At 37.0% G+C, this 18,176-nt stretch overlaps 1 protein-coding gene across 4 annotated transcripts in view; it reads left to right on the plus strand.

The window, feature by feature from the left end:
• Positions 1 to 2,189: 2,189 nt before the first annotated feature.
• The window catches only part of LOC120481498 (uncharacterized), an 86,062-nt gene continuing 70,075 nt past the window's right edge, over positions 2,190 to 18,176 (plus strand). For all 4 annotated transcript variants that reach the window (XM_089129294.1, XM_089129291.1, XM_089129293.1 and 1 more), the window contains exons 1-10: positions 2,190 to 2,346; positions 3,550 to 3,679; positions 3,841 to 3,999; positions 4,079 to 4,216; positions 7,057 to 7,208; positions 11,742 to 11,845; positions 11,962 to 12,154; positions 15,709 to 15,840; positions 15,924 to 16,067; positions 16,282 to 16,420. In XM_089129294.1, coding sequence (XP_088985420.1) covers positions 2,323 to 2,346; positions 3,550 to 3,679; positions 3,841 to 3,999; positions 4,079 to 4,216; positions 7,057 to 7,208; positions 11,742 to 11,845; positions 11,962 to 12,154; positions 15,709 to 15,840; positions 15,924 to 16,067; positions 16,282 to 16,420 — 1,315 coding nt within the window. In that variant the 5' untranslated portion in view covers positions 2,190 to 2,322. The remainder of the gene's footprint in view (positions 2,347 to 3,549; positions 3,680 to 3,840; positions 4,000 to 4,078; positions 4,217 to 7,056; positions 7,209 to 11,741; positions 11,846 to 11,961; positions 12,155 to 15,708; positions 15,841 to 15,923; positions 16,068 to 16,281; positions 16,421 to 18,176) is intronic.

An 18,176-nucleotide genomic window follows, 5' to 3' on the forward strand; every position in this document is an offset into this window, starting at 1 on the left:
CATTTTAGTGGCCTCAAATCTTTTGGAAACCAGTGTGTATTTTTAAATGCTAAAAGAAATACAACAAATAATTGCATAAATGGCAAATATTTAATTTTCCTGAAATACATTTGTTTTTTTCATATTAATTGTATGGCTGGGTATTTTAAAATGTAATTGACTAAATCTGAATGAACAGAGGAACGTGCAGGGGTCAGAAAGTAAATGTCCTGGCATATTTTTATTCCACCCACAGCAAAAACTTCAATGTTAAATGAACTTTCCTGTGAGTTTATTTGGATCCAGACTCAAGAGTTTTAAAGTTAATGAGATAATTAAGAGAATAATTGCGTGATGTTATACGCCATTATTGAAGACACCTGATGTTAAATAATCATTATGGCTCCTGTTTGTATACGCGAAGTGAACTGTCTTTATAAAGTATCTTCTTATTAAACGGTCTGTACACTTACAAAGTTTTCAATGCTTCGTTTTGCATTTATGGACCCTCATTATGTTTCTGTGTTAGTGTGGGGCTATTCTGAGCCTTGTTAGTGGTATAAACCGTATAAACTAGCAATTTCCTTTTACTTAGTTAATGCCCAGTACTAGCATTATACGCTAAACAGTTTTTAGAGGGAATGAAAACAAATCTCAGAGAACTGTTGACTAGGTACCAATGTTTTATTAGACCAAAGGCTCATTTTGTGCTGGAGTTCTCCTTTAAATGTATTAAGAGTTTGTTAGGCTGTTGTAAATGAATTTTAAAAGCCCGATGAACAAAGAAAAAAAAGTGATCAGATGTTATAGATCATGTTTACGCACTCACCATAACGGTGGCTTAAAATGTAATTTTCTCCTTCAGTGATTCTGCTTGTTAACATCAGGTGTCTTCAATAATAGGCCATCATCACTCAATTAATCACTTAATTATCTCATTAACTTTAACACTGCTTCAGTGTTCATTTAACACTGCTCAGAGTTTATATAGTTCACACGTTAAAGTGTTAATTTAAAACTGGGGATTTTGCTGTGTGTTTGTTGCATGATCTGCAATATACAGAGAGTTGATTACGTGACTACATGACAGAAGAACAGGAGCCTTGAAGATTTCACAGCACATGGGACAAGAAAGCTCTTCTGTGGATACATGATGTTCACTGTTTGAGCTCCAGAAACTTCTAAGTGGTTTCATAAATAAATTATTGTATGTGTATGGCCGCGTCCGGGGGAGGCTATAGGAATACCCAAGAGCGAGGGGTCTGGTCAATGGGCTATATGCACGCATAAGTTCCGCATTTGACGTAAGGATGCTCGTCCATTTCCGGTTGTGTAGATTAAAGCGGAGGAAAACCGGAGAAAACGGGATTATGGCAGAGTCTTCAATATGTCCTCCCGTCTTTGAAACGAAACACGTTTAGATGTAATTTTATATATAGTTATGTTTATTTAATATAATTTTAAAAAGAAGCATAAACACAACGAGGGGTGTCTGTTTTATCTGTTTTTGTGACTAACGTTTCATTAGTATAACCATGGAGTATAAAATTCAATATAAATTCTCGGTATTGCATTGGACTCTACGATCGGCGGAAGTTATCGAGCATCCCTAATGCTTTACCGGAAATACCGCCGTGCATAGAGCCCATTGCTTTATTTTACATTGTGAAACTTTTACAGCCTAGTTGTTTTCAAATATTCTATATTGATATTGTGTGAAATTGTCTTCTCATTATTTGTTGCATGTGAAGCACTGTGAGTTGCATTCCATGCAAATTGCGATATTTATAGGCTATTAGGCATATTAATGAATAGCTAATTAAACATGTAAAAGTGTAAAATAAAGGCAATAATAGTTATATTGTGACAAAAGTTATATAAAAACTGTCAAAAGAAAGACTCTGTAGCCTACTGTCTGAAAAAATAAAGAGTAATCTTTAATATATAAACATTTTATTAACCATATATTTTGCCTTCTCAAGCTATAAGCTACAAGTATTATGCTCTTCAAAGTCTGTGATTTTCATGAGTTTAATTATGTTTTCAGCCAACTTCTTGACAGGCACTCGGGAAAAATGGATATCTCCCTGTTTTATGGAAGTCTGCTGCATTTTATATATCTTGATTTCTCATGATCTTGAGTTGACATAAGTTATTTTCTCATGCGAAATAATCAACGGCCTCTTAGGCTTCCGTATCTTAATTAAAAACAACTCTCCCGGTTTGAAGCGCCAAAGTTTGGAAAGGCGCCATATTTGGAAAACGCCCCTTCTTGTTCATCAGAAACCACTTGGCACTTGTCTTTGAACTCAAGAGACTGAAGAGACAGATACTGGCTGCAAGATGGCAGATCAAATGGAGACAACGGTAAGAATATTTTTCACGCTTCTCTATAAACTGACTATTTCTATATTTAATAAGGTCTTATTACCTTTGTTTTCTACAGAGAAGCATGCGCGCCGCCATCTTTGGAAATATTGTGTTTAAACTTCATTTTTTTTTTCGGTAACTCTGTATTTCTGTGGCATCGCAGTCGAAGAGTAATTAATTAGCAGGTGAAGTGGACTAAAGTTACTTTTTGTAGAGTTAACGAAAGTTAGCATGAGCATTGTAGGCTAATGTTTAAAGCAGATGTTTTAAAAATGCCAGTAGACCGGGCGGGAAGAAAGATTGGTCTGTATTCATAACTACATATTGGAAATACAACGAGCGTATCGCTGAAAAGGAGGCTGGGGTATAAGGTTTTATTTCTTATTTCAATTAGTTTTATTGTCTATTTTTATAATATGACAGATCCCTCCTAATCAAATTACTAAGTCCAGGTGGTGATGTGAAGTTCGGATCCTTTTTACTGACTTTCTCGTTCATCAAAACAAACGTAATCTTCGAGTCATTTTGTTCAAAGTGTTGTTTAAGTGTGGCATAGTTTGAACAGCAAAAAAATCTTGGTCATATTTTAATTCAAGACATAACCATCATAATGCAGCGGCAACGAGTCTCGTTCATTTGTCACGTGACAGACGTAATGAATGGATCATAAAATAATCTTTAAGGATAAAGTTTTAGTGTTGAATCAAACAGCTCACTGAGGTTTTCCTGATGTGTTCACACTTGATTCTTCACTTTAATTCTTTTGCAGTGAACATGTTTTCTTCTCCACATGTATTTGACGGACCCAATGAGCATCTCACTGTCCAATGGACATGCCTTAACTGCAATTTGCATCCTCATGGGCATTTTATCATTTTTGACTTTTCAGTCTGAGTTAAATCTCTTTTTTGGCTTATTTTTGTCTGTAAAAGAAAACGCATACAATGAGAAAACTGAGTACAATGAGAAAAAGAATAGAAAAACCTTTCTTCAGATTTATAAATATTGAGTAACTTGATTTGTTTAATGATCAAACGAATTAATTTCCAAACATGTGCATATTTATTCTCTGGCAGCCAAGCTAAACGAGTAAACTTTGTCTTGGCTATAACATCAATACCAAACATATGCAATATTTATTGAAACGTTGGTATTTTCTGTAAAGAAAATGCAGTCATTATACATTTAATGTGTTTTCAGATGGATGAAGTTTTGAAGCTTTTGGAAAACTACAAACTAGAGAAGTTTTACGACCAGTTTGTCGAGCTTGGGATTGAGGACGTGAAGGATTTCATTGACGGTGTGACTGATGAGGACTTGGACAACATGAGTAAGATTTATTTACAGATTTCTCTGGAAAAATGTATTCATACATTATTTTTTTTAAATAATAAAGTTATCACAATGCGTTACTACAACAATTACTCAAATTATACTTTTACACTTTTTTATTATTATTAAATGACATTCTCTATTTGGTGTCTCCCGCAGAGTTTAAGCAAGTTCAGAAGAACAAATTCAAGAACATGATCGAGGACATTCAGAGACTCGGTTTGGCTCCTCCACCAAAAGCATCATTGAGGAAATCACTTCAGGCATATTTCCTCTATTATTCATTCCCAAAATGTCAAGGGCGCAAAGAAATACAAGGTACGTATTTTGGGGAGTGCCTTAAACTTGAAAGACAATAATGACTTTTATTCTAATAATTTTGAGTTTGTTTGCACAGATATGGACCCGTTACAGAACACAGTGGAGGATCTCATTCTGAGGATCAGCATCCACGAGAACATCGGTGACCACATGACTGTGTGTCTGTTCACTGTTGATGGGATGCCTTTGACAGATGACCCGTTCTTCAACACATGTGAGTGTTTATTGATATTCATATTAGGGCTGGGGTAAACGATTATTAACTAAACGATTAGTTGGGCGATTATTTTATCGATTAGTCGACTAATCTAATGACTAATTGGACAACTAATATAAAGAATATTTTTTCTGCTGCTCAATTAATAAAAAAACAATATCTCAAATAAATACTAGCATACTGAATCAAGATACAATAAGCTGGCTAACGTTAGTCTATGTATTTGAACACCATCATAACTCTACAACCGCCAAAACCGTGTTATTAAAATATTTTTTACAAACATTTTTTTATCATAGAGAATGTTTAAATATTAATATCAGCTGAAGAGGGAAACGGAGTCGGAGGCGGAGTTTCACCTACTGATCAGAGCGCGCGCTGACTGCTGACACGGAGTAAAGCCTTGTTTATACTCGACACGTCCGCACGAGCGCGAATGTGCGCACGGCAAAAATGACCCGTTATTGCGCAAGACCAGGAAGACTTCAAGCCGAATCTGCCCGAGCTTGTACGTCTCACCACACCGGCACCCAGTTTGCGCGTCTAAATTGCGAAGTTTTTTTTCTTAAGGGTTTGTTTACTGTGTGTGATTCACTTAATGGATAGCACATTCACTTCTAGTTGTTTTCGTCCTCTATTCTGCAATGTTTCGGTCTCCCACGTGTGTGTGGCAAGCTGTACCGCCGGGAACATGCAAAAAATAAATAAATAAAGAAGCGTCGACGCAAAAATACGACGTCGACGAAATCATCGACGCGCCGCTACAGCACTAATTCATATTTAATATTGTGCTACTGCAATATACAGCACTGAAATAAGAAATGTTTTTTTGTACTTTACCAATTATACAGTCTCTTTCCTGTCAGTTGAATATTTATTTAATACGTTATATTTGTAATGATCTCACAGGCTAAAAGAAAATCAGTCATAATCTAAATGAAATATGTAATTATGGATGTATCAGATTTTGTTTTTAAGATTTGGAGGCGTTGCACAAATTGTACTCAACTCTAAAATTACTAACATTATCTGTAAATGAACAAATTAGCTGTTATTTTAAGTATTATGTCATAAAAGACAAATTGCTGAAAGGCAAAGACAAAAATACTTTCTCAGCTTTTTGTTTAAAATGTTGAAACTTAACCACATTCAAGTGTTGATAAAGGATGCATGAAGCTTGAATAAAATGTTTTTAAAATGGAAAGAGTTCAAATATTAAAGGTATATTTCGAGTATAAAACACTAATACATTAATAGGAACATGGATAATATATTAAAATGTGCTAAAGTAATCTAAATAGTAAATTATAAGTACAATGTTATGTTCACTTAAAGAACTTACAGATATACTGCCAGTAAACTGCTAGCTTAGTCGTTTTATAGTGAGAGTATACTTAAAGTGTACTTTTATGAACTGTGCAACAAGTATTTGACTAGTAAACCATCACTATACCTATAACTTCACTTGTAGCACAGTTGCAGTACAAACGAAAAACTAGTTGTGTACACAGTTTAATACTGTTACACTAAAAAGTATACTTTTACACACACACAAAAGGCCAATTTAGTCCCAAGTAGTTTTGAAATGGAACACAAAAATTATAAACAGGAATTTTCCTCATTGAGTGTTAGACTGAAGCGTATCTTCATTGATGACACCTGAACCAGAGTTCACAGAACTACAAATTATTTCATCTCTCCAGACTGCCAGACGTTCATCTTACCAACACTGACCTGTGAAACAGAATATTAGCGCACACACACACACACACACACAGAGAATCCAGCCTCGTCAAGGTCGAGCTCTGAACACAAAACGTTCCCAAAACACACTATTTGAATGTTTTGGGAAAGTTTCTTGTTTAGAGCAGAGTTCGACCAAATGCATGTTCTTTCTCTCTATGGAGGTGCAGACTATATTCATTATTATTCCTTAATGGTTTGAAGATGTAATGTAAATGCTTTAATAACATGCGGTTGAAGTTGTTCAAATCATTTAATATATAGAAGGGGAAAAATATTGATTATTGATCAATAACTTATAAATCACTCAAAAAAATAAATGCATGCTTTGAGGCAGTGGATTCCAGAATATACTTGAACTTTACTTAAGTGCACTTAATAAAATGAACCTGAAGTGTACTTATATTTTTGCAAGGGTCGGCTCTCCGCTTGTGATCAGATCTTAATTCCTGATGCAACTCACTCATGGTGCTCATTAAAATATTTGAAATATTGACAAGAGTCAGAATTACAGTAAATAAAGAAAGACATGTTCAGCACTTGATCACAGTGTTTGTAGTGTGCTTCATTTGTCCTCGGAAGTGGGAAATTCCTAGTTCCCAGTAGGAACTTTTAACTGGACCAAGTCAGAGTTGGGACTGAGAAACAAAAACAACCCCAACTTCTGACTCCAATATGGCATCTCAGCACATCAACCATAATGACACAGTAGTAATATATTATATATTTCAAAAATAAAATAAAAACGGACGAAACACGCTTGAACCATGTCATGAGTGTTGGAGTTGTATAGTTTGTCCACCAGAGGGCACTCTACACCGTCCCTGTCGGCAACACTCGTTGAGTTGGTCACGAGACATAGCCTATATTGCTTAAATAACAATTAAAAGAACATCCCCATCAGTTCTCTTAACTCAAATAAGCATGACAAAATTTGTGACTATCATGTCCAGTTTAAATAGATAAATAAAATATCGGCCGATATATCGGATTTTAAAACCCAAAAATATTTGCATCTGTATCGCCCTTCAAAATCCTTTATGATTTTGACAAAATCCTGAAATTGTCTTTGCATGTTTTGTTTATCCTCACAGGGTCCCTGAAAGACCGGCACATTGAAAATGGGAGTGAACTCTACGCCATATTTACACCAAAAGAAAACTTACAAGGAACTGCCAGACCCTCCCAGGAAAACAACATGAGAAATGAAGGCCCACACAGCGTCTTCTGTCATGTGATGCAAAAAGTAACAAGACATTTTTTTTTTTATCCATTTACCCTTCAAATGGTCTTCGTTTCCTGTTTTACACTTCTGGGCTTCGGGGTCTATACGACCCCGACAATTGATTGAGTAATTGTTAGGGATGCACCGAAATGAAAATCCTTGGCCGAAACCGAAAACCGAAAAAGAGGAAACCAAGGCCGAAAACCGAAAACCGAAACACCGAAAGAATTATTAGTATCATTGTATTTATGGCTATGACTGTGTACAAACTTTACTAAAATCAAGGCATTGCAATTGCATATTAATATTTTCAAAGAATAAATCAATTACAAATTATGCAAATATTTATTTAGCACAATGCACAGTATAAAATAAAATTCAAACTAAAATGTTAAACTTGACCCCATACACTAAATAATAATCTAATGGCCTGCAGAAAGGTTTTAAAATGAAACGTTCTCTCAAAAACAAAGCCGAGCGCAAACTTCTCATCACACTAGCAGCCAGTTTGCATGTCTAAATTAGTTACATTTTAAAAAATTTGGCATACAATAACATAAAAAGCCTTTTTAAATGAACAATTGTCCATGTTTAATACAAATGTACATGAAACTTAATGAAACATGTTTAGTGAATGTATTTAAATATTTAAGAGAGCATTAATTTAGTTCTATACATACATACATAGTTCCCAATCCCATATATTTTTTGTAATGTCACAAGTAATAATCTCAGGGTTTACTGGGTTTTACATGATTATTTTTGTATTCGTGGTGGAATAGCCTACTAAAAAATAAGCATTGTCATGTGTTTATCTTTCTTCTTCTCACCGATTCCTGATTGTTAGATGACAGTTACTTGAGTCGTCCCCTGTCGTTTCAAGGAATAGTACAACGGAGAGCGCGTCAAGTATAAACGCCTCGACCGTTTGGAGCGGTGCGCGCGCTGTCTGTGGAGACTCGCTCTGCCTTGTTTACTTTCGCCTGCCTCCGCAGCGCGAGTCTCCACAGACAGTGCGCGCACCGCTCTTGACCCGCTCGCAACCGGAATCGTCGTCATGGCGGCGCGCGTTGTTTATGTAAGGGTTAATGCCCGACGAGGTGTCCATTGTCAGGTTTTAATGGACGACGGCGAGGCGTAAACTGGCCGACGCGCAGCGGAGGACGGTTGCCTCCGCCGAAGTCCATTAAAACCTGACAATGGACACCTCGGAGGGCATTAACCCGCTTATACCATGGTCACTTGCCAAATAAAACATTAGTTTATATTTTAATTAGGCTAAATCTAGTTTTTACAAATAATAACTTGCCTTGCCTGCCTGACTGTTTATTTAGCAACCGGAGATATAGTCCGCTTAGCTCGTATCCCTTCAGGTTCACAAAGGCATTTTTTTTTCATGAAACACAAAGGTAGGCATAGTTTTTTTTTTTTATTACACATAAAACAATTAATCAAACAACAATAAGAAAACAATTAGCTCTGATCTCCAGCGATTTGCGCTTAACGTTATAGGCTAGAGGGCAATAAATTAATCAGATCAAAGAGAGGGTAATTTGCCTCAGGCTCCTTAGGCTTGAAACGCTGTAACGTTCAGCCTTCTCCTGCCTTGGTTGTCTGGACAGCTGCGTAAAACTCTCGCAGGGTCTCATTCAGGGGTGCGTTTCCCGAAAGCATCGTTATCCAACTATGGTCGCAAGTTACGTCGTTACCAATAGAGTTCAATGGAGCAGAGCAGCAGCGGTGTAATTTTCTCCGTTTTATTTACATTTTTTCTTTCTTCAGCAGCAGCATACCAGTCGTCAAAGTTGCCATATTCTCCATAAATGTTAAAAGAAATAGCACGAAGTCGCTCATTGTTGTATTAGGCTATAATATCTAACGTTAGATGATAGAGCATGTGACTGCCTGTTGCTATGGTTACTCACAGCCGTTGTAGGCAGCGCATTTATTTATTCATTTCGAATGGTAAACAGGCAGTTTCACCAGAACTACTTTACTAGGTGTCCTCTATCACTTTTTAACGGACACCCTGCAGCCAATCAGAATCGAGTATTCACCCAGACCATGGTATAAAGGTGGATAAACAAGGCTTCCGTCTCCTCGCGGGTTCAGATACACTGAAATACGTCCGCACCGCAGACATGTTGCTTCAGACAAGCACGTGCAGGTCGCGGTTTCTGTTTGCGTCATCACAACATTTCGGCCGTATTGTTTCGGTGATAAAAGTCTTTCGGCCGAAAACCGAAAATGCACTTTTGGGTCATTTTCGGCCGAAAATTTTCGGCGGCCGAATATTCGGTGCATCCCTAGTAATTGTACAAAAAATATACATTTTTAATCATACAAATAATATATAATTTGTTTTGTTTACTTCTCATCTATTCATCAATGCTGTGTTTTTGGAGATATAAAGTACTTTTGTATCCATATACCACACAATTCCTCAACTACACCATTAACTTGCATACGAAATATTTTTTTATGATGTATTGCATTTATGCTCCAGTACTAGGCCTTCATTTCTGTGTAAACATTTTCAGATTTATGCCGGATTTTTTATTTATTCATTTTTTTAAACACATGAAGAAACATTTTTTTTTTCCACCTTTCCCATTCATTTCAATGTGATGTCATATTGACCCCGAAGACCAGAAGTGTAAACTTTTTTTTTTTTTACATACCTTCAGAACAGACGAATCAAGCCCAGTTTTGTGTGTGTATAGATAGATAATGTATGAAAAGTCACAAAATATTATTCCACTGAGATGAAGGGAACCTTTTTTTATTCTAAAGGAAAAGTTGATTGGGATCGTTTAGACCCCATGACCCGATTTAGGGTTACATGCAGCTTTGCCCTACCGCACATATTAAATTTCACTTATTGAAAGTTTCAGTATTTTAACTATCACCCCTTCTTTGGGTTTGAAAGGTCTGACCATGAGCCACTGTTCAAATGTCAGTCTGCCTTGTGCACAATTCGTTGTGATTCATTTTCCCATCTTATTCCGCTATATCAGTAATTTAAAGTCCTCGTACTCGGCCTCAATTCATTTAATATATTCCACTTTCTTCCACAAGACTGTAGGGCAGGGATGGGCAACTGTTATGTAGAGTTTAGCTTCATCAAATACACCTGAAAAATTGAACTCTGATTACACTGTAAGGGTTTATCTGGAACGGCATGAGGGTAAATGCTGAGGGAATACACATTTATTTGGAGGACTGTACCTAATTGTGTGTTTATTAAAGGATTAGTTCACTTTTGAAAAAAACTTTTGCTGATAATTTACTCACCCCCATGTCATCCAAGATGTCCATGTCTTTCTTTCTTCAGTTGAAAAGAAATTAAGGTTTTTGATGAAAACATTCCAGGATTTTTCTCCATATAATGGACTTCAATGGGAACCAGACGGTCCAACAGTTAATAACAGTTTCAGATGCAGCTTCAAATGTCTTTAAACGACACCAGACGATGAATAAGGGTCTTATCATGCGAAACGATCGGTTATTTCAAAACTTATTCCAAAAATGTAACTTTTCTAAGGACAAATGCTAGCCTTGCTCTATTCTGTGAGGCGCGTTTGTAACGTCACGTAATACGTAATTAAATTCAAAAGGTCACGAGCGACGTAGCCGGAAGTACAGAATCAAAATCGTCCGACATCGTTGTTTTTCCTTTTAATTCCTTTTTTGTAAACGGTGTTTGAGTTAGTTTTCACGTTCAACCTATGCGTTCAACTTGTAAACACTGACTCTGTACTTTCGGCTACGTCGCCCGTGACCTTTTGAACGTAATTACGTAATACGTGACGTTGCAAACGCACCTCACAGAATAGAGCAAGGCTAGCATTTGTCCTTAGAAAAGTTACATTTTTGGAATAAGTTTTGAAATAACCGATCGTTTCGCATGATAAGACCCTTATTCATCGTCTGGTGTCGTTTAAAGACATTTGAAGCTGCATCTGAAACTGTTATTAACTGTCTTTTGGACCTTGAACCATCCGGTTCCCATTGAAGTCCATTATATGGAGAAAAATCCTGGAATGTTTTCATCAAAAACCTAAATTTCTTTTCGACTGAGGAAAGAAAGACATGGACATCTTGGATGACATGGGGGTGAGTAAATTATCAGCAAAAGTTTTTTCAAAAGTGAACTAATCCTTTAAGAATAGGGTACCAGCCATAAGGAAACGTCATAGAGGGGTAATTTACACACATTCGAGCGATTCTGAGAATGTAAAGCTGAGTTACAGAGTTGAAATGTATTTATAACCCCTTATAAACTTCCCTGCTGGTCACATGGTCTATGGTACCATATATTTAAAACTTAACAAACAATGCTGTCAATTGTGTCTCTAGGAACTTTTAGACTTGGAAACGTTCTTACATCCGCAGCTTTTTTGTAGCTTCTTCTCGTTCTTTTGTCTTGGGCATATTATCTACTCAATTTCTGCATATGCATGGGTTAAATTTAGGTATGGACAACTAGTGTACATGTACACACACAAAACTATGTGTTTTTTGTGTTTTTTTGTTTGTTTTTTTTACAAACAGGGCAGGTATGAAATCCATGTGAACTTGGATTGTGACACATTGACTGACTTGAGAGGACGGCTTTCACTTGAGTGTGGAATACCTTCACACGTGCTTCATCTTAAGTAATTTGTTTCATTTTAATATGGAATATCAGATATATCAAAACACAAATATTTTAAATGGCATATTTTAAGTCTTAGTAAATTTAATCAATATTTTATATTTCTCTTTTTTACAGAGACTGTGTATGTAAATTCAATGATACACTACATAAGCTTGAAATCAGTGAAGACGCAGTGCTGCAATTCTCTTTGTCCTCGTTTCGTGATGATGTACCAGAGATGAGTAAATTCTGCCAAAGTGATGTCACACCATCAGTGAAACAAACCGAGAAGGGCCTCAGTGCCTTTTTCTCAGTGTTGAATGCCACTGTAAGTTTCCTTTTCCGATTACTCGCTTTACTTTTTTCAGCATTAAAACAATTACTTAACATCGCATTCAAAATATTTGCTTTACACACCAGCTCTCATGTTATAGTTGCCCAGAGATAATTGCGCTATTTTCTGATTGGCTATTGTGTAGCCCCTTTCTTTTTTGTGATTGGCTAATAAGTGGCAGGCTCGACTGCAAAACTCCAGGAGAGATGCTTGATTCCTGCTGGTTCCACGAGAGTGGCACGGCCAGAGACATTTTGGGCACTGCGGCATATCAAATATATTATAAACAGAAATACAAACGACCGATATGAGTGACTGTGCCGCTCAATGCGTGACACTTGAGAGCTCTAGCTAATGGCAACAAATGTTGCAGGTGCGATGCATCGCGTTCAAACCAGAATGGTATATGTTTATACTTCTCATCCAACCACAATCAAATGAAATCCGCATGGCACGTTTTATCTGGATAGTTTTTTTTTACGATGACAAGCAGAAATGAAAACAAGCCGAAATGAAATGGCAGTAACGAGGCTATTTTTAAAATGTAAGGTGTAGAAAGTAGCCTACAGATGGCCTAATCGTTTGAATAGCCAATGTAAAGAGTAGTAGTTAAAAGTCGGCTGAAAAATAATTACTACATTAAAGTATAGATATCCAAAATGTGTGTTTGGACAGAATACGAGTCACACGTTTTTTATTAAATTCATAAAAGACCAAATACAGGAATACTAGTTTCTAAACCTCAAAGAAAAGCCACAATCAAGACCTTGGAGCAGAAATAAGTGTGAAAACACCTCACTCGTGCGGCTCGCAGTAGAAGCGTATAAGCGACTTTCCTTGCCATTAACGCTTGGATAACACGCACAAGAGGCCTATGTCTCTTTACATTAATAATAATAATGTCTAGTGCGGTGGCTGTGATGTATATAAACCTATCAACGTCGCTTGCCATGATTTTTTGAATGACTGATCGCGAGAGGAAAAAATGATGTTTTAAGGGCCGTACACACCGGGGCAAACCGGCACACGTTATTCGCCGGCGTTTTTCAACACGTTTTTTGTGTTCACACCCAAGCGATTTTTGCTGACGATGAGCCGAGTGAACATGCAAATTCATTCCCTGACATTAGATGGCGCCAATTTGCTCTGCAATAAGACTCAATAACAGTTCTCTTTTATCAAGATGTGTGCAGTCACAGTCGCATTTGTCATGTAGTTCGTTATGTTCCGACACCAACGAGAACAGCAGCTCTACATTCATCTTGCCTCGCATCTTCCTCGTCTAGCCTAATTTCTTCCTTGCAGTGTAGATGGCGACACTACTTGGTGTATATCTTCTTCGCCGTTGCATGTGTGCTCGGCAAGACCGTTTTGTGTTTGAGCGCCCCCAAGTTGTGTTTACTGTAAATTCAGAAGCTCCAAACACGTGAGCAAAAGCGCCAATCTCATTGGTCAGATTGCGCGGCGCGTCAAACTAAAAAAAACGAACCCGAGGCGTTTTAAAAAAAAAACTGCGCTTTTACGCGTGCCGCTTTCCGCGTCGGTGTGCACACTCACATTGGCGCCCTTTGTTGAGTCACGAGGCGTTAAACGTCGGCGAATATCGTGCGTGAAATTCGTCCCAGTGTGAACAGGCCTTTAGTCGCATAACATCGTTTACTTGAAACGGCGTAATTTCGCAATCGTTTTTTATCGATATTTAGAAAAAAAAATTGCGCGAATCTGTAATGGAAACGCGACAGTTTTCAACATAGACTAACTTCTCAGAGTTATAGTGTTCCTTACACTAACCGTTCAACTCCGTATTGATTCTGGAGGAATAAGCAAAGGACACAATCCGTTCTTCAGCGCATGCTCATGTTTTGATTCAGATCTTGCTCAATGGAGACACCTCATCTTCGTCACCCAGCAAACACAGAACGTTCCCCTAACGTTCCCGAATGGTCCCATGAGGTTATTTTTTTGGAAAACAAACAAGAACGTTATAGGAACGTTCCATGTAGGTTATTTTTAGGTTCCATTTTTATAACGTAAGGATAATGTTCCGGGAACGTTCCTATAACCTGAAGGGAAAGTTCTAGGAACGTTCTGGAAACCAAAAACTAACGCTCCCAGAACCTAAATTTGTTTGCTGGGTAGTTTGTGAGAGTGGGAGGGAGGGAGCAAGCTGCGTGCAGCTCTACAATAAAATTAAATATCACCCATTAGTGTTGTCACGGTACCAAAATTTCAGTATTCGGTACCAATACCAGTTAAAATTCACGGTTCTCGGTACCAATTTCGGTACCAAAGCTTAGTTTAAATTTACATATATTTAAGTGTTTATCACGGTTACAAGTATGGAAACTGTACATTTGTATTATAAACACTTTAGAAAAAGATTAGATAAAATGACCTAAAATAAACAATAGTATACACTAACACATTTTTAAAGTTGTTTGTAAAGTTTTAATCCATTATTTATTTAATGCACAATGAATTAAGTGAACAAACATGAACAATCAGGTGTTTGTAATAAATAACATTTTCAAACATTAATTAATGTTGTAAAAATATATTGTTCACTCAATGTGTTGATAACTAAGTAATGTTGATGAATGGTATCTTTGTAGCATTACCATAAAACATGTTTTATTTGACTTGACTGTCCTTTTATTTAATCTAAAACTGCATTCATATTTAATTTTAAAAAGGCTTTTTAAACCTGCTGAGTTATAAAGGCAAGAATACGCCTAGAACTGCCATTGACATTAAATGATAATACTAATACCATAGTACTCTGGTGTCGGGTGGATACTACTGTGCTCATGTACTCGTAAAACTACCCCGAAAGCACTTTAGAGGCCGTTCACATGTCGCGCGTGTTTTTTAATTATATTTTTGCGCGTGCTTATTCTTTCCAAAGCGCTTGCTCTCACGCGGCGTCTGTCGTTGCTATGCAACGCCAACTAGTTTTTATTATGAGCGCGCTTGAATCGCGCCTATATTTGAAATTGCGAATTTGCATGTAATCGGCCTCTTATGGCAACGTGACATTAGCCTAATCCAAAATATTTCCATATGTGGCTCTTTCCTCCTTTCGTTTCAACAAGTGGATTCAGAGAGAGAGCATATCAGCGTTATAAAGAGGACGCAACTGTGCACGTTTCAGACATCGCGTCTAGAACAGAACTGGATTAACCTGGTACTCAGTACCTAGAAAAGCTGGTAGTACCGACTTGGTACCGAAGTACCGAGTTTTTTGACAACACTATCACCCATATTAAATGTATGGGAAACCCTGGTGTGTTTTCTTCAGTTGCAGTGTGTTGAGCTCTCGGCCACCGTACTTCTGGCATTCATTGCAAAGCAAACTCTCCTATCTTATACTAACCTGATACATGGTTCATAAACGGATAACCTACATTAAACTTTAATGAAACTAAAACTTATAAAACTTAACATAAAACTTATTAGGCTATACTTCTTTATCATGAATGTGCCAAAAAAAAAAATGTGTTTGTAAATCTAATACTATGCTTCCACTCAATCTAATTCTGAACATCCAGAGAAAGGCAAATGTAGGAGATGGGTTCAAGAACGTGATTGCATACATTCGGAAAATCAGTGGATGCAATGCCTTAGCCCAGAGCTTGTTTCAGCTTATCTGCCAAAACAAGACTGGTACACGGGTCCAGAAGGTAAAATACAATTTTACATAAATATTGTTTCTATAAATATGCTGTATATGTACAATAATGTATTATATTGCCTCTACTTACAGATTGCCATAGTTGAAGGACTGTATTATCTCTTCAGAGAGTTGTTACCCAGCCATACAAAAAGATCTGATGACAGGATAATTGAGGACATGGATGTTTTTGAGTATTCCCCAGTTTGCTGGGCCTACCTCATATCTCAAGCAAAGGTATAAGTGCATTGCATAATGTGCAGGTGTTTTCAAAGAAGTGTTTTGGCAGGTTTTACGATTGTAAAAGTGTTAAAAGGTCATGCAAAAAAAGCCTTTTTTTCTAAAAGCATTTCAAGTTAACGACAGCATTTAATTGATACCAATATTTCAACAAAACTATGACCGATAACGGCATCAGATCATTCAGTGATTTCAGTATTTCTCCCTGCAGGATGAGAGCACAGAGCATGAGAACTATGCTTCAATTTCCATGAAGGCACAGTCAACAAATCAGCGTTTCTCTGAGCCGGTGCGTGTCCCGGGCGTGCCTGAAGTGTTTGAGAGAGAGTATGTGCTGGATGTCATTAGAGGTAAAAGTCCTCACTTCATTTGATTGTGTATTTATGCTGTATGTTGGGTTGCCAACTTCTGAAAAGAAAAATACGGGACAATTGTGGTTCTTTGCAGGAAAATAAGGGACACTCATAATATTTGTACTGTATCACACAGTATGTGTCATTTCAGGTTATGTATGCGTTTAAAAGGTTCTCAGACAAACACATTTGTTTTGCTTAACCTGTTATGTACAATTTAATTCAAAAACAAATTAAGATCACACAAAACAGTTCAATATAATAACATTAATCTGAAATAGAAAGCTTTTGTAACATTATACACTACAATTTAAAGAAATTAAAGAAAGTAATAGCCTACTTTTATTCAGCAGGGACGCATCATAATATAAATCTCCTTTGAACCTTCTATTCTTCAAATAATCCTGACTTATTTTTTCTTAAACATTGATAATAATCAAGACAAGACATGTTTCTTGGGCAGCAAATCACATCAGCTTATGTTCCCTCGAGAATATTTCATGTTTTCCTGTGTGGTTGGATGTTGGACTCATGAACAACAATCACGTTGTTTAAATTCACCAAAAATCAAAACCCGGCTGGACAGTGTGAAAGGGATTTGCTGTTAGCGCAAGACCGGATCGAACCGGGAGCGACCAGACAGCTGAGGATTCTGTTCGCCAATCAGATAATTTGTCCCAAAAGAAAAATTCATTCTCCATTTAGAGTTTATTGGTATGGTCCAATAAATTGGATGAAGCGTGTGATTGGATGGTGACCGGTGTCGTGGTCATTCTCAAGTGTCGTGTTGCTGTTGTATGAGTCAGATCAGCGTTGCTCTCAATAAACGGGACAAATAAATTAGGCCCAATAATCGGGACGTCCCGGCTAATTCGGGACAGTTGGCAACCCTAGCTTGTATGGCAGGTTATACCAAGAGGTCCTCGCTGCAGTCTGTAGCACGATGACGTAGCTGGACGGTCCAATACGTGTTGGACCCTGTAACGCGCGCATGCGCACTAGTCAAGTCAAGTCATCTTGATTTAGGCTATATATCGCTTTTAACAATTTAGATTGTTTCAAAGCAGCTTTAATTTAATGTAACAGATTGTTTTTGCTTTATAGCGGTTCATGAATAATGTTATTTTACAGCTAGTTAGTTTTGATTCTGTCGAAATGATAATTTGTTATTAAATTAGGGGATGACACCGTTCTCTCTAAACAGACTTTAAACGCGATCCTGTGATAAACGCTGATGGCACATGCACATTAAGAATTCATAGGCCTAGTTAGTGTAGAGAGTTGGTGAACAATCGTTGATCTTCCAAGAATACATTTAAATATGGTCACGAGCGAAGCTCTTATTTTCAGAGCTTTCAGAATAAAACTTTTTTTTTTTAATAATTGCGACTTTTTCCTTACAATTGCGAGTATAGGCTACTTTTCGCAGACTTTATTTCTCAGAATTGTGAGATATAAAGTCAGAATTGCGTGAAATAAAGCCTCAATCACATGTTATAAAGACATAATTGCTTGAAATAAAGCCTCAATCGCATAAAGACATAATTGCTTGAAATAAAGCCTCAATCGCATGTTATAAAGACAGAATTAGGTGAAATAAAGCCTCAATCGCATGTTATAAAGACAGAATTAGGTGAAATAAAGCCTCAATCGCATGTTATAAAGACATAATTGCTTGAAATAAAGCCTCAATCGCATAAAGACATAATTGCTTGAAATAAAGCCTCAATCGCATGTTATAAAGACAGAATTA

This window comes from Pimephales promelas, chromosome 3 (genome assembly GCF_988280905.1).
Source record: "Pimephales promelas chromosome 3, fPimPro1.hap1.1, whole genome shotgun sequence".
NCBI classification, from domain to species: Eukaryota; Metazoa; Chordata; class Actinopteri; order Cypriniformes; family Leuciscidae; genus Pimephales; species Pimephales promelas.